This window comes from Gouania willdenowi, chromosome 2, assembly GCF_900634775.1.
Source record: "Gouania willdenowi chromosome 2, fGouWil2.1, whole genome shotgun sequence".
NCBI lineage: Eukaryota > Metazoa > Chordata > Actinopteri > Blenniiformes > Gobiesocidae > Gouania > Gouania willdenowi.
Window position 1 is genome coordinate 6449623 of NC_041045.1, and position 25593 is coordinate 6475215.

The following is a 25593-nucleotide window of genomic DNA, read 5'->3' on the forward strand; positions in this document are numbered from 1 at the left end:
ACTCTTACATTTCTACAACAAAGTATACGCCAAAATGAAATTGGCTGTGTTCAAAATGTCATACTAAAGTACTACACTCACACTAAGTCTGACGTAAGTATGGAAAGATTGAATACCCGAGAAATACCCGGATGTATGCTACATGAGGACATTTTTGAAGTATGCATGGTGGGCACACTAGTCATACTCAACTGGCCCATGATGCATACAAGCAGAATGAAAAATCGTCCTGGGACCGCCTTCAAGCTAAAAGTCAAACACATTGTTTTCAGAATAAAAGCTTCTCTTCTTGTCTTCCATTAGTTTAACACTTTTCTAAATAGGGCTCTTGTTTTGAAGTTAACCGGAAGTTTTGTCAGTAGCACAGTGGTGGGTCTCAAAAATCTCTGAAATCTCGGTATGAAATGTGTTTCTGCGAGTTTTATGGATCAAATGACCACATGTTGATATTCTACTTTCACTTTCTCGCTTAAAATCCTTTCAGAACTTTCAAAGGTGGCGATTCAATGAAGATATTTAGCCTCAGTGTGTGTCAGTCATCATCCTAATCCTCCTAACCATACCTATAGTATATAGTAGACAGTATATACTCATTGATTGTGTAGTGTATAGTACGTTAGTATGTTATTTCGAACACAACCATGCTTTGACTAAAATTTCACAAGGGTTGGATAAGAATCAATCAAAAACACTACATCATAATTTTAGTTTTCAGCAGAAAAAAGTGGTTTTGGGGGTTTAGTTACTCTTTCAGGGAAAGATAAATGTTGGTGAAAGAGGTAGAAACTAAAATCTAAGAGGTACAACATTGTAGCTGGGTGTTGATAAGTGCCTTGTGCAGAGTAAGTAACTAAATAAATAACACAGGAAATGCATAAAATGATCGAACCTATGAACAGGTCAGAGGGTTTGTTTGTAATTTAATTGTGTAATGAGTTTGGTGCGTTCCGAGGGTGTTTCATTGCACGCCGGGCACAAACCTTCTCGTCTTGTACGTACCTCTAATTGATGGATGACTTTGGATCCTCTGAATCACCACCGTTGCTATTTAAGCTGATTTAAGCTGATTCTGTTTGCTGATGCTTTTTAATCTACTCTTCATTTCCTCAGAAAGCTAATCCAAGGGCTTGGATGGTGTGTTTTGTGCACGTCTGTGGCCACCGGTAACCGAACGCTCCTGCCAAGAGAAAACATGACATTCTGCAGAGGAAGTGGTAACCTTTTTGTCGCACAGATTGTCGCCGGAAAAAATTGCAGGACGACACATTTTGTCCCAGTTCAAACAAGTCCCACTGGACCCGTATGAAAACGTCAATCTCCCACCACCAATCGCCCCAGTAGCTTGCCCCCATATCACTGATTCTGTCCAATAGGACAGCAAACAGAGGCGGGACATACGCCCCAATGTTTGATCCGTCAGATCTACAGCCCTGCTTTATTTTGATACCTTTTTGTTGCAGTTTTGAGGGTTTTTTTTTAGGTTCGAGAGCACAGTAGCGCCTCGAGCCTCTGAGACACTGGGGCAGAGGGTGGGGGAGGGCTGGGGTTATGTCGCCTCCTTGTCAGGTTTGCTGACTGGTTTGCCGCCGTTCATGACCACCTTATCACTGGTTGTGCTTTTGGAGGGCGGACACGCGGCATTTTTGGGCACTGCTTCTCCGACGTCATGCAAGGAAGGCTCCCTGTACATCGCCACTAGAGAGGACACATGAGAAACAAAGCTTAGATTTAGTTGTTCAGCAAAAGAGCAAACGACTGGTCTTACCTTCTATGGGTTTCGGTAGAAAGTGTGCAGCTGGTTTAGTCTTTTTCACCCGGTTGCCCTTCATCACCTGCCCCTCTTTATTGAGGCCGAGGAACCAGGCTCGGCCCGACTCCTTCTGTCTGTAGAGCATCGAGCTGTAGATCACGTAGTAGTTCTCAAACACCGACTCCTTAAACTTACACTCTGCTGTAAACAGTTCCTGAAGAGACGGACACAAATATAAAAGTCATTAAAGAGTGGAATTAATCATTTCTCCATGTTGTTGTTGGTAACTTTAAGTTAGCAATTTAATCTAATGATGGTGCCATCACACAGCTCTACAGAAAACTTTTACAATCGGGGTAAAGCAAATGCTCCCCTTCAGAAGATACAGTATAATAAACCAGATCACCTCCAAAATGTAATGAATTAATATTCCTTTGTATTACCACCTTTGTGAAAGAAATGATGACAAATCTGAGGCATTAATACAGGAGACAACATAAGGGTTTGTGTTTTTGTTTTGTGCATTTTTGTTGTGTTGTCTGTCTTTTGAATTTGTGTATTTTATTGTCCTTTTATGTATTTTTACTGTTCTTTTGTGTGCGTCTGGAGTCATTTAATATTTTTTTTTATTTTATTTTGTGTCTTATGGTTGTTTTGTCTGTTGTTGAGAGTCCTCTCGTGTGTTTTTGTTACCATTTTGTATATTTTGTTCCTGTTATTTTTGTGTGTTTTTGTTAAACTTGTATGTAGTTTTCTGTCATCTTGGGTGCTTTTGGGGTCAATTTGTGAATTTCATTTGGGGGTCTGTTCTACCCACTAATATACGAGAATACCTACTACCAAAAATAAAAAATAAATAAAACATGGCTGCTGAAGTTCTTAAGCTGCACAGGGTTCATCATTCTGCTGTTTTTTTATGGAAGAAGCTGAAACTTACCCATAACCCACGTGCAAAATACCAGCACTTAGGTATTTGTACAGTTCATCAAGTGATTGAGTCTCAACATCCTGCTTCCTTCCCATGGTTTGAATCAAAGTGTTCATCTTTTATACTTTATGCATTCTTAAAACTCCTTCTGCTCCAACTTTTTTTGTATTTTAAGCTACTGCATGTGTTTAATGTGGCAGCAGGAACTGAGCTGTTGCTATAATCGTACACAGACATGTTTATTAATATGTAATGTCCATTTTATGAATAAATCAATCTGAAATATAAAAACGTGCAGCACTGAGGCTCTCCAGGACCTGACTTGGGCCTTAAATTAACAGCAGAAGTAAGTGTGTGACAAATGATAATAAAATAGGATGCAACATACACAAAAGAAATATTGTATACAACTCATCTTCACAAGTGATGCACAAAATGAGGCGTCTGCAGAGGAGGAAAAACAGCAACCATAGTCTGCTCCTCACATTTCTGAGCTGGATCCCACCGACCCCACGCTCCCCAGACACCAAACTGGGAAGTGTTAGTCTAGACTGTCTCTTATTGGTGGATGTGGGCACCTTGCCAGAGCAATAAACACATTGTCATTCAGCTCAGGTCTGTCGGTCCGAGTCTCATAGCAACATGAGGAAGAGAGGCGACACTGTAGCCGTGGCAACCAACCAGTGCTGAGAGGGAGGGGTCAGCGGATGGGTGTGTTTTTGCAGCAAGGGTTGTAAAAGAGGAATACACACACGTATACACACAAAAGTTACACAACAGCATGAACCACCACATCCGCGCTCATATATGAAGACGTACAACGATGAGAAGGGATGGGTGGCAGTGAGGGACGCGCGCGCGCACACACACACACACACACACACACACACACACACACACACACACACACACACACACACACACACACACACACACACACACACACACACACACACACACACACACACACACACACACACACACACACACACACACACACACACACACACACACACACACACACACCTCCAAGGGATGAATGGAGGGAGATATAGAGGGAGATGTGGGGGGGGGGGTATGGTGACTAAATGATTGGCTGGCAACAAAACGAGACAGGTGATAATGAATGAATGCGCTCCTCACCGACAATGTCAATGACACCCACACACAAACGCGCCGCTACGAATCAATGCTCTGTGATCTGTATCTCAGCATGGCCCTGCACTCCTGTGAAGGTCCATAATCTTAATCCATAAACTTCTTCATCCAAATTAACATATTTAATAATATCCAGTCCAAACCATCGCCCACAGTCGTTATTCATCGCCGAAGCAAAGGCTGTGCATCATTTACAAAGAATTTGCCCTTTCAAAGTAAAAGATTTTTGATGTTTGATGAAGAGACGGTGTTGGGAGTGATTTGTTTGTCGAGAAAAAGCAATGCAGGCTCACAGGTGAGTCATTGTACTAACGGCACTAGCCTCGGTGCGTTTCTGTCGTCATTTCTGAGAAGCATTCAAGGGCTGAACGAAGATAAAAAAAAATAAATAAAAAAGGCCGAGGGGGAAAAAAATGAATGAGGGGAAACGTAGATGAGGAAGGCGGGCTCGAAAATGGGACATGAAAGAGAGGAGAGAGAAAAAAGAATAAAGTGAGTGAAGTGAAGATTGAAATAACAGCAGGGATCCTCTCCCTCTCCCTCTTTTATCCTTTGGTTTCGCTCATTTCTCCTTTCGCTCCACTAAGATTTATTGTACACGCGGCGCACACGCATGCACGTTGTTATCATACAAACATACATTTGTGAGCGAGAGCGCGCAAAAGCAAGGCACTGAGCTGTTTTCAGTCAGCTCTAATCAACCAGAGGAGCGACCGTTAATGTGCGAATCATCTCGCTCTGAGACGCACCAAATTGATTCGGGCTGCAATGTGCCCCTGGTTCACCAAAGACCTAAAAGTCATTCATAAATAGAGAAGCAAGGGCACAAATAATTAAAGCTGGCCCATCCATGCCACATGTGGTGGTAAATGTGTATTTTTTAAAGCTGCTATAGAATTATTCATGATTTTCTGAAAGAGTGGCATTAACTACCATCACAAAGTGTGCTGGTCAGTGACCCAATGAGCAGGGCAGCAGCTGAATGACTGCAGGTCAACTTTCTTTCACTTCAGCGTTTGATTGCCTCCCCACGCAGGCTAAAGACAGATCAACTGTGTGAGCCAATGGTGGATTTATAGCACTTTTGTCTGCCTACCGCTGTGCACCTCAAAAGAAATGTCAACACGAGGCCACAGGCACACTGAGCAGAGACCACCAGGGCCCAGCCGTCACGAGTTCCCTCCTCAGCAGGAAACAACAAAGTTTGTGAATTTATTCAGCCATTTTGTTAATTTTTTGTTTTCTATATTATTTCTCAGTTTGTTGTCGTTTTGTCTTCTTTCTTCCAAGTCATTTCTAACATAATTTATTGTTATTTCATGCATTTCTGTTTTCATTTTGTGCATTTTGTTATTTTTTTTTAAACATTTTTCTGTTATTGTAGTTATCTTGTGTATTTTTGGAGTAGTTCTTGTTTTATGTATTATTGTTCTGTAGATTTTCCTATTGTTTTCTGATTATTTTAGTGTTCTTGTTGTGTTTTAATTGTCCTTTTGTGTATTTCTGTGGGTGCTTTGTATATTTTGCGGTTATTTTTGTGTATTATTGTTGTCTTGAGTATTTTTAATGTAATTTTGTGTGTGTTTATGTCATTCCAAATGTTAATTTTTTGTGTGTGTTTACAATGGGGGCTACAAAGAATTAGTCTGCATGTGACCAATGGGCTGTCTAACACCACACTACATAATAATGCATTTTGTAACACCTTGGAAAAAAATGTTCCATCACAATGTAAAAGACAATTGAACAAACTACACTTAATTTTTTAATATTTTCTGTATTCTGCTCATTTTATATGATTTATTTTCATGATGGTAGGACTCTGTGGCCACAGCCTTTGATTTTGGGCTGCCCATATTATGTAGCTTTATCTAAACACACATTACAAAATAAACGATCAGCTGTGTTTTACTTTGGTGGGATTTAGTTTAAACTCCATAAAAACCTGCAGTTTATGAGTCAAGTGAATGCAAAATTCCTATTTGTACGGTGTCTGCAGACATGGGCTTCCTCTGTTGTTAACGCGACTAAAAGGGAAGTTGTTTTTCATCCAAAAAGCCTGTGTGTTTGTGTGCACGGTTTAGTGAGTAGGTGTGTGTGTTTGTTTCCAACACTAGTTATTATCACAGCACTAATTACCCAGGGGAATTGTGGGTAAACAAATCACTCGAAAGAAAAAGGAGCCGACTGAGAAGAAAAGAAAGAGGAGTGGAAAGAAAAAGTGTTGGCAGAGGAGAACAAAAGCGTGAGCGAGGAGGAGGATGGTGATGGAGCGCAGACTAGAGAGGAAGTCCTTCAGTAGCAGGATAAGCTGCTGCTACTCAGTCACACAACTTCACAGTCACGCACCTGATCAGTTTACTCCATCAGGAGAGTTTGTGGTGCCAACTTGGATTTGATAAATGCATGCAAATAGAAACGATCGATACCAAAACCAGTAAAATAAACTACACAGTTAAATTAATTGAGTGCTTAATCTGTGGAAATAGATTTGACCCAATTTAACATTTTCAACTACTATAATTTACTCCAAAAATTGGGTGAAATCTAACAGGCAATCTGTGTTTAAATTAACCCCAAATCATCTCCTGACATGTTTTGACCGTCAACTGCCAGTCTTCCTCAGAGGTGATTGCTTGGATATTTCCTTATATGTTTCCAGTAGATGGCTCTATTAACCCCCTTTAGCATGTTTGGTATGATTTCAGAAAGCTTAAAAGCCATGAAAGTCATTTAAACAAGGAAAGACAATGAAATGGAACGTAAATGAAAAATGTCGTGATGTTGAAATTGGGAAATTTATTTTGAAAGGGAAAATTGGAGGATATAGTTGCATATTCCAGTTAATTCTGCCTTGTTAACAGAGCTAAATCATACAAAATTCCCTCCAATATTATACGCCATCTTTTAATAAAGCTGGCATCTAAAGTTCCCCCTAGGTAGCAGCGAATATCATTACAGCTGTATACATTTTAATAATTTCCACATGAGATCTCTTAATTATTAAATTTGAAACAAAGCAACACAAATTTAAATTAATTTCACCATGGATAAGAGGCAAAACTGACTTTGAAGAGTAAACAAAATCAAGGTCCTAACCCGATGTTAATATCAGATATCAATCCGATATCAGCAAAAAAATAGTATCTGATCGTATCGGCCTGCACAAAAATCTCCAATAAAAACATTGAATGAATTGGTGTTATTTTTCATAGTCTTACTCTTTTTAAAATGTAATTAAATCGTCAGTTACAATTCCTGTAACCTATTAGATTATCTCATAGCTGGTGTTGCAGATTATTGTTCTGTTCGTAATATCACTTGAGCAAACCTTTTGTAACATCCCAAACTACAAAACAAGTAAAAGCATTTATGATTCATGCTGATATTGTATCGGAAGTGAAAAAGGGACACCCCTACTTGATGCTTTAAATTGTGAATTTTCTAAAAACTAGAGATATGGTAAATGGACTTGATTTATATGGATAACGCACACAGTAAACCATGCATTGTGTGAAACGATCAGTGTTCAGGGACATCTTTAAGTTGAAACTTCACACTGCTACAAAATCTAGCGAATGTCGTCTCTGAAGAGCTCTCACAGTCACTAATTCATTCTCCGGTTACGAGAAAACGCGTGCGCCGACGCGTGTCACAACACAATGGCTCACATTTCTTCCCCCTGCCACTCCTCTTCCTTTTCATCTCCGTGGATGGAGACATCACACGGCCCGCGGTGTCTGTCGCCTGGGTTGTGAATAGGAGCACACGCCTACGTGTCAGACACACACATGTGAAGACATACATGCGACACGCGCACGCCCCTGTTTGCTCAAAACATCTTGTTCTAAGAATACAGACAGTCACTCAGGACAAGGTCTGTAGGAAATACTGGATGTAGTCCCTAATAGTGCTTTGGATAACACAGAACAAGAGATAATTAGCTCCTGTCGTGAATGCTTTTAGCAAAGAACAGAGAAAAGAAATGTGGCTTTGAAGGTATTGAATGTGTTTTTTTCTAACATTAAAGCTGCTGGTGATGATAATTCTTTATCAGACAAAGACGTATAGTTTAGGCCTCATATGTCAACAAATCAAAGATCAGATTCTTTGATAAGTTTTTACTTCATTCTTACTGTGATATCTGTCATCTGCCCCAAAACCTCTACAAAAGTGACTTTCCAACACATCTCTGGTGTTTTCACTCAAAGTTGCGGCAAACGAATTTGGTTGCAAAGCAAGTTCTGATAGTTTTTGACGGTGACGATAAGGTTTAGTATGGATGTGGATGAGATCGGTTGGTTGGTGTTATCGCAAAAATTATTAGTTATGTTTATTAATATATTTACTCATACACCTTATTCCTTAAGCCTTAGGTTGTAACTTTCCATTGTGTGCTCTTCATGTCTTCAACTTTGCTTCTAGCTCTAGGTCAGGTCATCTTCCCAAAACACATGAATCACCAGGGTCAGACTCAAAGGCACCCTCTGTGCACACACTCACATGCACACACACACTCACATAATCACACATACACACCCAATACACATCCATTCATACACACAAACACCATACACGCACACACCTCCAACACTCACGACAATCAGGAGATACCAGAGAACTGGTTGTTTTGACCTAAAGAAGAAACTGTCTCTTTTCACCCTCTTCTTTCCCTTCTCCTCTCTGTCCTCTTTATCTCCTGGGGGGGAGGGGGGAGGGAGGGGGACTGAGGGGGAATATACGTGATGAGTTAGAACTGTGGGCCACTCGATCATCGGACATCCGCCCGGGGCGGTCACTAATTTTGTCCATCTTTGTACTCCTTTTTATTTAGTTTTATAATAAACCTTTTTTATAAAATCATCAATGCCTCGCCTGGACTCCATCACTCAACCAGAGCAATAAATCATGTCTCCAAATGAGGTCAACCGCAAATTTGCCGTGACATTGGTCAATGGCATGATGTTCAACTGATGTGCAGATCAGATTAATTGCATAACTTAGGTGCTCGTTAAATGTTATAGTATCCAAGAAAATTTGGATATTTGTATGTTTGGGATGATTTGAAACTATGAAACGTGATTTCAAAATGCCATATGTACCCTTAGAATGGGAATATCTGCACCAAATATTCTATTCTTTCCACTAGATTGCTTGCTGGGAATCTTTAGGAAAAATCGAGAACCACCAAGAAAAAGTTTTCGTGATTTTTGAGTTTGCTTATTTAGTTCAAGGGTCATCACTTAAACCAGTATAACTCTTCACATATTACATATTGAGAAACATATCAATGTGCTCTTGATTGAATAGCCTTTTCTTTTGATGTATCATAAGACAAAATTCGTAATGGAAAATTTCATTTTTTTTAGGGTGGGTCAACAAAAAGGTCAGTTTCATATAGTGAGGTGATGTCACGGGGAATATCGGGAACAAATTGGAACAAAAATCACTGTCCTCATTATCTGGTGAAGAAACACAAGAAATCATGGTAAGAATGAAGGAAAAACAGTATAGGATACAGTTATTTGATATTTATAGCGTGTATTTAAAATACAATTATAATCATGTTTATTTTATTTTTTTTTTACCTATTACTAGACATTTCAGGCAACCCCACAGTTCAAAACACTGCTTTAACCTCAATCATAATATATTCTAAGAATACAGATCGTAACAGAGGCAAAAGTAATGTAACTTTATGTGTGTGTGTGTAGATGGATTACTAATGGGGGAAAAGGAGATAAATAGGATGGATGAGGATGAGCATGAATAGATGGAGTTCGTGCTCCTTGAGCAGACGATGGAGGAATACATTTCCATGTATAATCCAGTCAGCAGAAATTAAATTGTGAAAAAAGCAGCGGAAGTTGGGCAAGTCGCCGATTTGACCACGGTGCTTCCTAAAAACCCTCCCTCTGCTTCGTGTACAGCTGCAGGATCAACACTGGGATGGTGATGTGTCATAGACACCTCTCAGCTGTCAACCTCAAATTTACACCTATCTAACAACTCTGACACACACACACACACACACACACACACGACCCGTAACTCATCAGCACTTTTTCCCCTACTTTTCCTCAGCGTGCTCCATAATTATCACATTGCAGCTCATTGCACACTGTGCCATCTGTTAGAGTGTGTGCGCACGCCTACCCACACACCAGCGCAGCCACACGCTGACAGGTGCTGAAGATCTGCAACTTATCAGTCCGACCGTGTACAACTCAAGATTTTTGGCTAATCATTAGCGATTAGCATAGAGAGGATGAAGGGTTTTTTTATTAAAACACCTAAGTGGAAAGAAGTCATCAGCAGGAAATACGGAAATCAATTTCTTGCATTTAATCAGAATAAAGATCAAACGGAGGGAAGACTGAGTTTTCAACTCTGTCGCAGCGAGCTGCAAAATGTGGTTTGGAGATGCTGCTAACATTCATTCACAGTTACTCACTTTTCATTGCTATGACATGTGAAAATAAAAAATGTGTCCGAGTCCAATTATTCCTGACATTTTCCCAGAAATCTCAAACCACATTGAAAACTCTGCAGACATTTCAATGATTGTCACATTATGTGAATCACTGTGTGGCATTTTTCTATCTTTTTTTTGAAACTATTCACTCAGCACATCATGTTTAAATTGTAATGATAACAGCGCAACCACAGAGATGTGTGCTGTACTTGTACTGGAAATGTCAAGTCACTTGTTTGATCTTTTTGGTGTCTTTTAGCTTTAAAACGCATGAAATCACAAAAGAGTGTCTTCAGTAATATCTAGACTTCTTCAAAAACTAAACTAAAGCTACTTAAACTACACAAAAATGACAAAAATACAGTAAACAACAAAAAATACAGAAAATGACCCCCCCAAAAAACAACAACAAAATCACTTTCAAAACAAAATCACTCACCAAATGACTTCAAACTAACATAAGAAATAATAGACAGAAAAAGACACACAGAATGACAAGAAAAATACACAAAACAACAAAACGTTTAAAAATACAGAAAATGATTCCAAAACTCACAAAATGACTCAAGTAACAAAACAACAAAAAAAAACAAAAACAAAAAAAAAACATCAAAATATAATCAAAATGACAAACAAATACACAAATCAATAAAAACTTCTAAAAAAAAAACAAAAAAAAAACTGAAAATGACAACAAAAACTGCATACAACACACACTCACCAAATGACTCGAAATAACAGAACGACAGAAAAACACACGTTCAAAAATGCATAAAAATGACTCCAAAAATCAAAAATAGAGGAAAACACTGAAAATAAAAACAAAACATTGACAGAACAGAAAAACTAAAAACAAATACAACAAAATGTCACAAAATAAACAAAAATATTTGTTCTTTCAGTTTTTTGTGGCCTACACATTGATAAACGGTTTAAAATAAACTGATTTACATAAAATGAATCAAGTGCTGAGGCCCCGGGTCACACCAGGATAAAACTAAGTGAAGCTTTTAATGAGGGTCTCCTAAAGTTCAACAGCATCACCCGCACCCAGGACCATTACCGCAGCCAACTGAACAGGTGCCGACAGACGCGTTAACAAATCACATCTGTTGTGCAGGATTTATCTGTTCGTTATCAGTCATTGATCTGGAGGACGATCAAACATTTACATTCTCTAACTCGGCAGCTTCAGAGGGGATTTCTGCTGAGCGTGTGAGAGTGTGTGTGTGTGTGTGTGTGTGTGTGTGTGTGTGTGTGTGTGTGTGTGGGGGGGACTCCCTCTATTCAATTATTTACAGGAAGCCCTGGTGCATCTGTGACTTTCAGAGACAGGCTGAGAAAGCCCAGCAGAGCAGCACAGATCTTCACTCTATCCCTGTCTGCTTTCTTCCACCTTTCATTTTTAGTTTTTTTTCCTAGTACAGGTGTTTTAATTCTCCAAAACAGTCTTTCTCCAATTCCTTTTTCCTCTTTGTATACAGTATTCTTCTCTCTCCTCTCTTCGTCCTCGCCTTTATTTATCTCACCTCTTGCCTCCTCTCTGCATTTACCCTCTCCTCCCATCCACATCTATTCCCCCGTCGCCTCTCTTTATCGCCCCCCTCCCCCCCAGCCTTCCTCCTCAGCTCCTGTCATCTCTGCCCAAAAAAAGAACTGAAGGGGAGGAAGGAGGGATGATGTCAGAAGACGAGTGTGAACTCACTCTGAGGAGTCAGCATGGAAATAATTCATATTCTGCTCAACTTCCCTTCCTCTCCTTCCTTCTCCGCTCCACTTACTCCTCACCTCCTTTCTTCTTTTTTCCCTCTGCTCTCCCGCGTCTTAAATATTCCTCAGTGCACCGTTTATGTCAGTTGTTTCCAAGGTTTTCATTTTAATTTGATTTTTCATTGGGCATTTTCATAATTTTCTCCTCCTCCATTAGGGCACTCAAACCAATACTGGTTAAATGAATGGAATAATGCATTTGGTTGAAGAGATGCGTGTCTGTAATCATATTGATATTCAGGGCAATTTATCTCCCTTTTCCCATCCATCTCAATGTCTGCCTGCTTTTATCTTCTGACATTCAAACTGCTCCTTGTGTTGCTGTGCTCCGTCTGTGCCTGGCTCCGTGCTCTTTGTCTCAATCAAAAACTCTCACAAGGATTCCCATTTATTTCTTAATTGATTTTAATATTGGAAAACTGCAGCCCACAGTGACTTATTGTGTAGTGCCTACAATGGGCTTTTTTGCCTATTTTCAGATAGGAGAACATGTAACGGTGCCATGTGTTATATTAAATTTTCAACAGTAATTATATTCCAGTTATAAACATATGCTCACCAGTCAATTAGCAGCTCATTTTAATTGTAAAACAGCTATAAGCATTCTCACTTTAGAGATCCTATTTTTCTTAATTTTTATATCTAATTTAATTCATAATAACAAGTCTTTCTGGACATTTCGTCTTCATCTGATGTCAAAGACTAATCCATGGATAAGCAATTTTTATCACAGCAGAGGCCACAAAAAATGTGATCGTCTTTGAACCGAGGGCAACATTATTAACATTCGCGTCAGAATTTTAAATAATGACCAAATTGAGGAACAACAAAGGGTTTTATTGTTTTTTATGCTCGTTTTGTGTATTTCTGTTGTCATTTTCTATGGTTCTATTTTCTATGTGTCATTTCGGTTGTGATTTGTGTTTTTCGAAGTCATTTTTGTGTATATTTTTTGTATTTTTGTGATTGTGGAGTCATTTTTTGTCATTTTGCATGTGTTTTTGTATTCATTTAGTGTAATAGTGTATTTTTCTGCAATTTTGGCTGTTTTTGGGAGTTTTTTTGTGCGTTTAGTTTAGGGGTTACACAGAATTAGATCGAGGGACGCATGTGGCCCCCGAACCGCCAGTTGCCAATGCCTTGACTAAGGTGTAGAATTTGTTTTTATTTTTATACTTTTTAATTAATTGAGATTTTTCTGTGAATAACTCTGCGTATAAATCCCAGAGGTCATTCGGCCCTGAACCACCAGGTTTGAAATCGTCCCAAAGAGGCTTCAAGTGTAAAGGCGGAAGTGGTAATTTTTCAAAATAAAATTACTAGAACATACATGAAAATAAAATCGTGAGCTCTTTTAATTGTTTCCTGACATATGATTGACCAAATGTCATATTCGGGAGATAAAGGGAGCAGGTTTGACATCAACCTTCTTTTGAAAACAATTTCTGAAAGCAGAGACTGTTCACAATCAAAGTCATTTCAACACTTTGATCACAGCTAAAACCAGTCTGAAGCACTCCGAGCCAAGCGATTTCCCCGGTGGATGAAGAAAGATGATGTCAAAACAAGACGATATTTCCATTTGTCTCCTAATTAAAACCCCACAATCATTCAGAACAAATTCAACTTGAACAGCACGACACACATTATTAAATTCAAACTCAGTTACATTCTGAGGGATGAGACATTACTAAGATGATACATGCCATTGAGTGCTTTGATTGATTGCGTGCGTGTGTGTGTGCGCGTCCTCACCGAAGAGTAGAGATGACCCTCTCCGTTCATCGCTATGTAGAGGCCCGTCTTGACTGATTGGATAGCCACGACTCTCAGACCCACAGGAATTAAGTTGAACAGAGCTGCAAGACACAAACAAGGCTAAATAATTGTTTACCAAGCATGCGTTGCCGTCCTTTAAAAAAAAAAAAATGGTGAAATAAAACAAAATGCAGTGAAGAGTGAAATGTCTGTGTCTCACTTTGGTTTGATTATTCGCTGAAGGGGAAGCAGCTGGGCCTCAAGGGGCTGCACGCAGGGCTTTTAAACTCTGACTTTTGTAGAGAAAGGATGTTTGAAATCTGACTAAAATCAGGCCAATGTTTGAGGTGGAGGATCTTTTTATGCTTTGGTCTAAAATCAGGCACTAAAGTGTCTCTGTGGGAGCAACATACTACATAGGGATGACATAAGAAAAGCACATTTGTCAACTTTTTAACCCCTTTTCTGATCGTCACACAGCTGTAGATTAGATTAATTGTAGAATTCTCATTAACTTTCTGTTTTTCTTGGACATTAGTGGAGCATTTTGTGCAGAAATATGATAAAGACAACAGAAAAGAAGGGAAAAATCTTAATTTTGTTATATCTACAGAATGGGTTAAAACCCTTTCTTGTTGCATAAATGTTAATTTGCGCGATGGCACAGAGAATCTGTGTGTGTGTGTGTGTGTGGTTATAAAACCTGCTCTCTGTACTTCTTGTCCTCTCAATTAAAACCGCCTTCGGTTATAATCTTTGTATCAACATTAAGTCCCTCGTTTAATGTACACCTCCATCAGTTGCTGCTGGTGTAATTAGCTCTAGTCTTTTTTTTTTATTAGTAGCTTCACATCTTGACAATATTCTAATAAATGTTGTTTGAAGTCATTAATGTGTGAGACATGGACCCTCAGATTTCTGCCACCATGGCCAAAACTGTTGGAAATCATGTCCCACATACTCAAGTACAATGCTAAAATGTTATTATTTTTATTTTAAAATAAAGACATTTAAATTGTAGTATTTTAAACATTTTAATTGTATAACTTCATAGTAGTAAAAATAATATAAATATTAACAATAGCAATAAGAATAATTCTAAAGATGTGAAGATTTATTTTTATTATTATTACATTTACTTTTAAATTAACTATAGGTATCTTTAGACCAGGGGTGTCAAACTCTTTTTTGCCCAGATTTTAGACAAGATAATGAGAGTAAAGAGTAATTTCAACATGAATGCTCCCAAGTTTTAACTTCTACACATAAACAATATTTAAAGTATGTAAGGCAACAACAATATTCAAGCAATAAATGACATAGCAGTCGCTGCAGGTTTGTCTCTTTTAAATTTCCCTGAATTTGTGACCAATTTCTATTTAATTTAGGAACATGTGTTAAATATTTTAAGAAAAAAAGGCAGGATTTTAGAAAATCTAACAGTTCTTTGAACTAATTGAGATATAAAATGCAGTCAGGCAATAATTGATGGTTTCTTTCTGTCAATTTAATTTCTCTTTAGGGCCGAATTAGATGCTCTAAAAGGCCGGATTTGGCCCCCGGGCCTCAAGTTTGACACACGTGCTTTAGACATTAATTTGTTATTTAATACTTTATCTGGATTTGTCAAATACATTTAGTTTGTTTTCAGCCTTTTGAAAAAAAAGAAAAGATTTCCAATTTTTTCAAATCATTCTATAGATTTGCTTTCATTCATTTTCACTAAACAGTCAACGTGTAAATGCTAGTGTACTAAAAACCCTCAGTCTTGCACACACGCACACCCACCCCTGTGTGGGCGACTGCCCTTGATATTTCATTGACATAAACTTATGCAATGAACTGACTGGTGGTGTTAACTGTCATCTCTTTAAATGTTGAGGAAAATGTCACGGTTGTCTTAGTGTCGCAGAATCCAGACCAGTGCAAAAGCAAATAAAATAAGCTCAGAAACGATCGTGAGCGACAGGAAATCCTGCCTGATCCGCAAACTGGTGTGCCAGGTTGGAATCTGAGCAAACAAGGAGAACATGGCTGCAACAGGCAGGCTCCACAGACCAAACAGCTGAGCCAATGTAGAAAGGACACTTTAGGGCAGTGCGCTGCATGCTGGAGTGATTACTGATTAGCATTTGATTTTCTCTGAGCAGGGTACATCCGAATATTGCCAAAGCTGCATTAATCAATAAGCCATCCATCTGCAGCTCATCCCTGAGGGCTGTGCTGGGTGTAGAGAGTCAATAAACAAACCCAAAATATTCTTTTGAGGGGCCATTTTTGAGATTTAAACACTCGGAAAACACTCTGAATATTTAAATGTCACTTAAGATGCTGATAGAAATACACAGTGCTGCTAATCCTTTCGTTTATTTGTTTACTGGGAGATTTATCCCTTAAGGAGAACAAGCACTATCGTTTATAATTAATGAAAACTGGAGGAAAACTAATATATTTAATTAATGTCGCCCCTTGGACAATAAACTAGGATTTCATTATGAAGAACAGAACTTTGGTTTTCTGAACATGATGCACTGCAACAACCTTGTGTCTTCTTTATATTTTTTTTTTTTTTTATGACTTTTAGAAACTTCCTCAACTCCATCAAACACTGACTTCATTCTAGGGCTGGGCGATATCAGATCTGCTGTCAAAGTCTATCAATACAGTCAATGATGCAAAATGTCACACGGCCACTTCTATTCAAAGCAGCTGCACAATATCAATATGAGGTCCACTTTAGTCTCAAAGGGACAGCACGTGTGTGTGTGAGATCATAAAAGATTTCGGTGCTCCGAACTATAAACGACTGTTTTTTAGCATTTAACGCAGACTGACCTTTACCACTGCACATCAGGATGCTACAATCTAATCCATCTACAAAAAAGCAAGCAGTTTTCACCTTATTTTTCCCATTCAATGATTGATTAGATGTGCAGCGAGTGGTATTGAAAAGAATTCGGCGTAAAATGTCACACTACAAAATCTCGTGAGACTGCTCACTTGGTTACGTTCGATCTCACAGGATTTGCTGAGATTTGATTTGTGTCGCACTTCTGAAGCTTAAAAAAAGTCTTTTCTTTTCTCTTCCCTCGCAGTCTCCCTCCAACAAATTAAACACTGGTTTTAATTTTCTTTGAGACTATATCATTATACAACTAAGATTTTCCTGGTATAATCCAAATGTTAACTCAATAGCCTATCACTCATTTGTAACATTAACTTTCCCCCCACCATCACCATGATTCACTTCAATAAATGTATGTAAGGATTAGTCATCTCACTGTCATGAATTTACTGGCTGTTATTAAAATTCCCCAAAACATACCAAATATCCTAAATGGGGTAATCAAGTCAACTACTGGCATTCATTTTATATCTATATGCTTCTCTTTCTATCCTATTTCACTTTTTTTTTTTTAATGAAAAAATATGAAAATGTGTGAAATAGTCACAATTCATTATCTGTGACGCGTTTAATTACCGCCAACCAAAAGCGAATCGTCCTTAAGTCTTAGACAAAATTCTGCGTAGGTGTGTGTTGGAGGGTGTAATGCTTCTATTGTGACGTGTCATCAGGTGAACTGATCACCTGTTAAAACTAATATACCAGGACCTAAACCTGTCTTTGTACCAGAGCCTGTTCAGATTTGATAATAATCTGAACCGCTTGTTCATCCTAACACTGAGTAAGCTCTGCATTCATTTCCAGTCACAGAATAACAGTCACTATTCAAACATAGCGTGAGAGTTTAAACAAGATAATGAGCAAAATTGGACATATTGGACATTCAGTCACTCACTTTATGGGGGAAAAAAGCATCTAAACATGTGATATTATCATAAAACATGCAATGGAGATATTTCCATGTCATACTGGTGCTAGTTTAAAACCAGTTCACATTGCTTTTGTCATTTAAAAATGTTAATTCTGCATTCTCTATTAGTCCTTATGTATGCCTTTCTGCATGAGAAACAAACTAAATGGATCAAAATGTAATATTAAACCCACTTTATCATCACATCACCCCATTGATAAAGCAGGTACGCAGGCTTTGGACTAGAGAACTTTTAAATACTTCAGTAATGGGAGTAATGCAACCACAACAGATATTCTACCTCGACAAATTTGGGTTGTAAAATAACTCTCACTTTGAAAACCCTTGAAAATGTTTTACTACAACAGTACAGTGTAAGGGTGTGGGTACGAACAGGAATTAGTGCTGTCGTCTTTGGTCCCGTCCATACTCCCATCCTGGCCCATCTGGAGATAGAAGCCTTGCCTGCAGAACAACCTGGTCACGATGCCCTTCAGCTGTGGTTCTAACGAGACAAACACAAAACAATACCTTTTAATATAATACGGTTTGAAATGCAGGACAATATGAGCACGTGGAGCCTCCTCCTGCATCCTGAGGGATTTCCTGTGAAGAGACCAGTGGAGCACATCCAATCCATTACAGGATTCTTGGACTAATCCGTCCTTCGTGGTCATTGTTCCATTTGAACACCAGTGATAAATTATTCCTGAACCCTTGACAGTAAAAAGTGCTGCTTCTTCTTCACACTGCATCTGCCTTTTTCTGGTTACCACTAACCAGAGGCAAAAGTAATGGATTACAAGTCCTCACATTGCTGTAATTGAGTTGTTTTTATGGGCACTTGTACTTTTTGGAGTATATTTTGAAATCAGTCATTTTACTCATACGTAAGTATGTTTTAAAAGAAGTAAAGTAATTCACTACATTTCCACACCCACCCGTTACTGAGTAAAGTATTATTTGATGCATCACATCATAGCCGACCAATCAGATTAAACGGAATGCACCGTGCCAAAACAGCATTGTTATTAATAATTAAGTTACAATTGTGCAAGTCTTTGTCTCTTCCTTTTAACATTTCATACATGAGATATTTACTGTATGCAAGAGAACCGTGGCAAGACTTATTTATTATCAACAATAAACGTGGGCATGAAAGTAACTAGTAACTTTTACTTTTAAGTACTATTTAATTCAGCTAATTTTTACTTGCACTTGAGTATTTTAGGTATGACTTACTTATACTTGAGTACAAATTCAATCAAGGAACAGTACTTCTACTTGAGAAGCATATCAGTATTCTTTACACCTCTGCCACTAACCCAAATAAAGGTTAATTTCTCCTGTTTCATAGAAGAATATTTCTAGTCATTGAAGCAATATGATGCAAAAAATAAACTGAAGAAACGAGCAAGAAGAGAGATGAGATTTAAGTAGCCAAGAGGCAAAAAGTTGGTAAGAATGCTAATTTTTTTTAAGGTATTAAAGTGACTGAATACTTGAACAGCTGCTTTTATCAGGGGTGAAAAGGTAATTTCTCATCAACACACGTAGACTTTTTAATATGGCACCCTATAAAACACACCCAAGTGCTGCCACGCCCATTCTCCCTACTGCCTGAGCACAATGTGACTCTGCAGCTGTAAAGCAGGTGGGAATCCCCTTTGAATCTGTAAGTATCCGGGAGGGTATACCCTAATGTAAAGAGGCAGAAAAAAGCCAGAGACTGACCCAGTTCTATGTGGTAGCGAGTGAGTGTGAGGCAGGGAGGGGACTTTTCCATCTTTGTGAAGGATCCATCTTGTGCAGCAGGGTAGAAGGAGAAGGGGAGGCACGACGATGCTTTAGAGCAGCACAGCAAAAACTCCCAGCAACACTCCTTCACATGTGTGGGGCTGCCACGCCACCTGTTTATCTGCTACACACTTTAGTCTAAAAATATCTCCTCTATCCTACCCTTACCATATTAGAAACACTACCTCTGCATGTTTATGTCTGAACGTAAACACAGCCTGCACCTAAATCAGTCACATTTCAATCTCACTGTCGGCATTTGTGTGACGCACAACCCCAGAAAGCCACCTGAAATGCAATTCGTCGTCTTCCTATCTTCTTCTGGAGTGCGCCATCAATAAAATTACGCTAATAAAAACTGCGTGCAAAATGCAGCAATCTCTGTAGGAGAATCAGTGCCCGAGGCAGAGGAAGTTGTGTAACTTCCAGACGCACTCACGATTGATACCTGCTGAAAAGCTTCCGACATGGAGATGCTGCAACAAATGTAGAAGCAGAATACTCGACTGACAGGTGAAATAGTTCAAGGCCACATATTTCAGTGAGCGAAGATAACTGCGGCAAAAAATATTCAGTCCTTTAGTTCCAACTGCTTAAAAACCCTGATAAAATCACCCAAAAAATGTGTTTTAATATTCACAATGTACATGCTTTTGTACCGGCAGGGCCCGGTGGGAAATATCAATCTTGATTTATTTTAATTTTGCACTAAAACAGTTACAACTTTCCCCATTTCTCTCTATACAGTACTGCCAAAAGTCATGCTGAAAATGTTAAAAACCAGTTCCTTTTTGGTTCACATGCCCTGAGATGAATAATGGGGTTACATCACTATATTGCACAACTAAAAATGTATTCTACTCTATAAAAAAAAAATTTCTGAAATTAAAGTGTAAAGTGTTTTAGATCAGTATAGTTTCGCATTTAAATTAGGGGAGGTAAAATTGGTTAATTGAAATTTTCCCCACCGGGCCCAACGGTACAAAAACATGTACATTGTGAACATTGAAACATTTTTTTTTACAAACCAGGATTTTCAATTACACTTAGTTGTGTTACTTAAAATAGAAATCAAATAATTCTGCAGCTGACTGATGTTCAATAGAAGATCAATAACCAATAATTATCGTTTACTGCTGAGAATCAAAAATCTGCATGTAATTGTAAGACTTTAATAATCGGAATTGAAAAGGGAAATTGGGCTGATTAACCACCCTAATTTCAACCTTTAGCCCCCTTATCATTAAAACATTTATAAAGACACAAAAAAACCTGATCTATAATCGATAATCTATAATACCCCGCTTCATCCATCCAACAGCTGCCTTTTTATCCATTTTTATTCAGCTGTTGCCATTCCTGCAGCTGCCGAGGCGACAATATTCCCACTCTTCCCAGTGTCTTCACAGCCCTGTCTGTTACTAGGGAAATTCCCGTTCTGGGGTTGCCATGACAACAGCCTCATGATTCCAGACTGTTCCAGTTAAAGGGTATCCCCCGATTCGCACATCGACACACACACACACGCGCACATGCACACACATGCACACACACAGAGTAGTATTTTCATCAGAACCTGAACTGATACCATCAGTCGATCAAGCCTCCACCCTGATTTGCCGTGTCGTATTGTCTGATCATTCACCTCAGTCTGCACGCCGCAGCGACACGCGTGTCTCATGCGTGATCAGTGTATCTTTCAGTCTTCTTCATACAGTTCTCCAACAGAAGCCCCCGGAGAGAAAGATTCACGGCGAGTAAATGTGCCTCTTTCGTTGTCATTTCCAACATTGTGAGTGTGTAGTGTAATTAGACACACACACACACACACACACGTGTTTAAAGGAGCACAATGTATTGATCTCCAAATAAGAAACGTGTCTTCATGTTGAAAATGACTTACCCACATATCCTTTTTATTCTCTTTCCTTCTTTTCCTGATAGTTGATTCAAATTACTTACAACACTGATGAAACACGATTCTGATAGAATCACTAATGTCGTCTATCGATTATCCATAGTGGTTAAATTGACTGAAAGACATGGGGACACCACTCTACTGTTGTACCCTCCCTGGGCTCTGATGTCAAGAGATTTGATGGTGTTTCTTCATGATTCGATGCAATGTGTTTTCCTCCCAGTGTTGGGTTTACAAGGCAACATAATAACTGAGGAGCTGAGTTGTCTTCTACTTGGCCTCTGCCTCTCGATTCTTTAGACGGACATACAGGTAATCAGAGGTCATCTGGGTGAAACGGGCCCTGTTGCAGCCTGTATCGCCCGGGGAAATGTCAGACTTCACTTTCATCTCTTTAATATGCATTCAATCTAGCCTATTCCCTCTTAAATTAAGCTTAACGGGTTTTTTTTTGTAATTCTGTTGAAACCTGATTGTTTACTTTAATGTCCACATCAAAAGGGAAGCTTTAAAATCTATAGAAAACAATGAGGTACCCTAAGCTCATCAAAAGTTCTGGGGTGCAGGGTTATGAGCCTCCAGCATAGGTTTTCTATTGGATTTAGGTGTAGAGAAAGTAAAGGCCACTCTATTTGAGGCCCCCCAGTCTCCATGAGTCGCTCCCTAATGATGTGACCTCGATGAGCTTGAGCTTTGTCATCCATACAGATGAAATTAGGCCTGTGTTGTTCATACAGGAGCACAATTACTTGGAGTAATGGTCTCGACTCTAGAGTTTTAGCACGGTCTTGCATTTTTAAGGTCTTGATCTCGTCTTGAACTGACCTGACTTGAAATATGCCATCAAGGCCAGGACTGATTTGCTATTCTTTAACTTCATTTATGTGATGAGAAGAATTTGCAATTTCACTTTAAAGATTTACTGATCGTTCTTCCTCCTTGGAAATTTTTTCACGTGCCTTATATGTCAGACACATGCAAAAACTGGGACATCAGCCCATCTTAGTTCTATTTCTACCTCTGAACACTTACTTTAGGCCTCATTCACCTGACAAGTAAGCACCTCATCAGTGGCTTTTAAGTACAATGATTTTCTTTTTTCTTTTTGCAAGAATTGAGTTGGACAAATTAGTCAGGATTTTTGCTTGTCATGGTTAGAAAGTGTTGCACACACCTTGTTTTTGTTTGTCAACTGTATTTAAAAGAAAACTCGAATTAAAAAGATGGTGTTGGTCTTGACCTTGTCTCTGTTTCAGCTCGTCTTGGTCTCGGTCTTGACTCAGTCTTGACCCCCAAAGGTCAAGACTGTGTTGGTTTCAGATATTTTGGTCCTACACTGCAACAGCCCCAAGGACCAAAAGCTCATCTGGAGGCAACAGTGGATGATGCATAGCGCTCTTCTTGATGTATCTGATATTGTTGGAGGCCATCATTGCTGCTGAAAGGGATCGACTTTTCTTGGTCTCTCGTTCAGTGTAATTGCTCCATGTCACGCAAGATGATGCCTGCACCCTGGGATTTTAGGTATTGTTGTAGATCATCTAGCCACACTGATATAAGGTTGCCGATTTTTTCCGTTATTGCCATTTAAATTTCCTGAAATCCTATCAAACATTCTAAATTGGTTTAATAGAGTCAACATGCTTCAGATGATTTAGAACAACAGGATGGTTACGAATTTACGCAAGATCCTGTTAGCCATAATGCTAAATCTTCAGTCACCTGTTTAACAGGAACAATTCCATGAAAATGTGTGATATAGCCTCGAAACATTATTTGTGAAACCTTTAATTGCCATCAACTGGAGAATCACCCTGCGTAGTCGTTTGTTTGGAGATGCTTCAGTTCAGCCGACTTGTCACCAGGTAAAATAAACACCAGTTCAGCTAATACACCAACAGCTAAACCCGTCTTTGTACCAGAGCCTTTTCACATTTGAATGCAGGCATAATAATTTAACAGACTTATGGGCGGAATTGGACAAATTGGTTTGCCTGATTTTCAATAAAAGAAAAAAAAAAAAAAAAATCGATCTGATTGTGAATTCGATTTTTTCCTCCATTTCCCACGATTACGGAAAATTTGAGGCCATATTTATGTGGAAGCTTCCAATACCAATTCTAAACAAGGAGGAAATGTATGGGTTGGTTCATGGATCAAACACCTGTTGTGAATTTTGTCGTTAAGCTGCTCGATAGAGAGCAGAAAGTTGTGCAAAAAGTAGCAAAGCATTAAACAGTTGGACAGAAGAGTTGCATTACCTGAAAATTTCAGCCGTGAAACCAGATATCCCTAACTTTTTGTGAATAATGTACATAACATAAATACATCTTTTTAGTCAGAACACAGGGATTTTAACGTGGGTGAAGACATAAAAGCCCCAGGAGCAGTGAATCCTGTTCCTTTAACGTCATGAAAACATGATTCAAAGGTGCTGGGTCGGACTGTGATTATTACATAGAAAACAAATTATATTTGTTCATACACTTAGGAACAAAATAACACCTGCTCACATCTGAGATATTTAATGCGGTATTATGAGTCAGATTACATCTCGCCTGCGTGGCAGTCATCTGTCCATTCACTGCCCACTTCAGGTGGGATCCATCACTCACTGACTGCCTGTCTTCGTTTCAGAGATGCAAGACCTTCAAAGGTTGCCCTCTCTCCTCCCCATCACCTGTGTTCCCTCTAACATATTAATATGACTTCAAATATAGCTTCATGTTGAGTTTTGCTCGTTTACGGCAGCATTTGATGCCAGGATGTGTTATCAGAAGATCTCTCAGGTGCCGTGACTCAGCCAAAGATATTAAGTTTTTAACGCTGCAAAAATAATTTCTTCATTTGAGAAAAAGGAGCAAACAAAAGCCACAAATTAAACTGGGTGGCACTGATTTTTCTGGCCGGCTGGTGCTGTCCATCACGTCATCATCCATGTGTGCTTGAGTGGTGCAAAGAATAGGCAGCGAATTAATGAAGTGATTTCTTTTCAGGTGTGCAATGGGATCTAATAATAATAAAGATAAGGTTATCTTCCTCATAGTTAGTTGAGTAAAATCAGATTTTTATTGCATGTGCAGTCTTGGATTAATAAAGCCAATTCTCTCTTTCAAAAAAAAAAAAAAAACACCAAGGAGATGGCGAACGCTGCCAAGCATTCACCAGCAGCTCACCGCTAATGGCTGAGTGGCCCGGAAAGGTGGACAATTAGAAAAACCTGAGGTGAGATGAACGGAGGGGAAATAAAAAAAGGAATATGTTGCTGATAAAAAAAGGAGCTAAATGAGAAATGTGACATGGCTGAAGTCAGAAAACAAATGGGAACCCAACACGTTGTCAAACTCTGGCTATAAAGGCCAAAGGACAGGACAAAGTGAGTGAAAGAATAATCTAAAGCAGGTTATAGGACAATGACAGAAAAGGTTAAAGCAAATAAAAGAATGAGGCAAGCAAATAGAACAAAAAACAACAATTATAAGGGAAGCAATGACAAAAAAATCTCCCTGATGTGTTGCAAATTTCCAATCGTCCTGCAAACCAACCAGGGAAAACCAAATCCCATCAACGCTCAGACCCCACAATCGCTTCCTCCATTCCGCCTCCCGCTCCTCTCATTTCCTGCCGCCATCTCCCCTTTCCGTCCCTTCTCCTTCCACACAGTCACCTGCTGGTTCCCCACACAATCAAGTGATTACAGTGTTTATAGTGTCTGCATTACATGCCACGTTCCCGACATTTGCATCACTATGTGTAGATTGTGTCGTCGTTGCCTTGTTCCACAAAGGATTTCATTTGGACGGAAGTGGGACTTGAGAATTTGCTCAAGACTTTTCTAACATGAGCAAAAATAATAATGTTTTTTTGGGTTTGTTTTTAATAAACGGGTGTGACTTCATCATGCCTTGCAGATAATTTAGACAAATGAATATATCGTTCAGTGTTTGTTGAGCTGAAAATGGGAGATCAAGGTAGGGTTTTAAAGGGAAACATGAAGGAGAGAGAGCAGACAGACAAATCTGAGGCTTCAATAATAGATGCACTTGGAAATGACTGAACCACAGGACACAATAAGACATGACAGTGCGTATGTGCATATGTGTGTGTGTGTGTCGGAGTGTCACCACGGAAGGTCTGTTGGTCAGTCTGAATGCTCGGCATTGTGCGTGCGCTGATTGTGCATGGATGTGGCCGTGCGTAAAAGTGCTGCATGTGCATGAGTCT

General features: G+C 39.1%; 1 protein-coding gene across 3 annotated transcripts in view; it reads right to left on the bottom strand.

The window, feature by feature from the left end:
• Positions 1-502: 502 nt before the first annotated feature.
• Positions 503-25593, bottom strand: part of LOC114478159 (fibroblast growth factor 14-like) — a 48135-nt gene continuing 23044 nt past the window's right edge. For all 3 annotated transcript variants that reach the window (XM_028471041.1, XM_028471023.1, XM_028471032.1), the window contains exons 2-5: positions 18049-18159; positions 13837-13940; positions 1766-1964; positions 503-1695 (exon numbers count right to left, since the gene is read on the bottom strand). In XM_028471041.1, coding sequence (XP_028326842.1) covers positions 1547-1695; positions 1766-1964; positions 13837-13940; positions 18049-18100 — 504 coding nt within the window. In that variant the 5' untranslated portion in view covers positions 18101-18159 and the 3' untranslated portion in view covers positions 503-1546. The remainder of the gene's footprint in view (positions 1696-1765; positions 1965-13836; positions 13941-18048; positions 18160-25593) is intronic.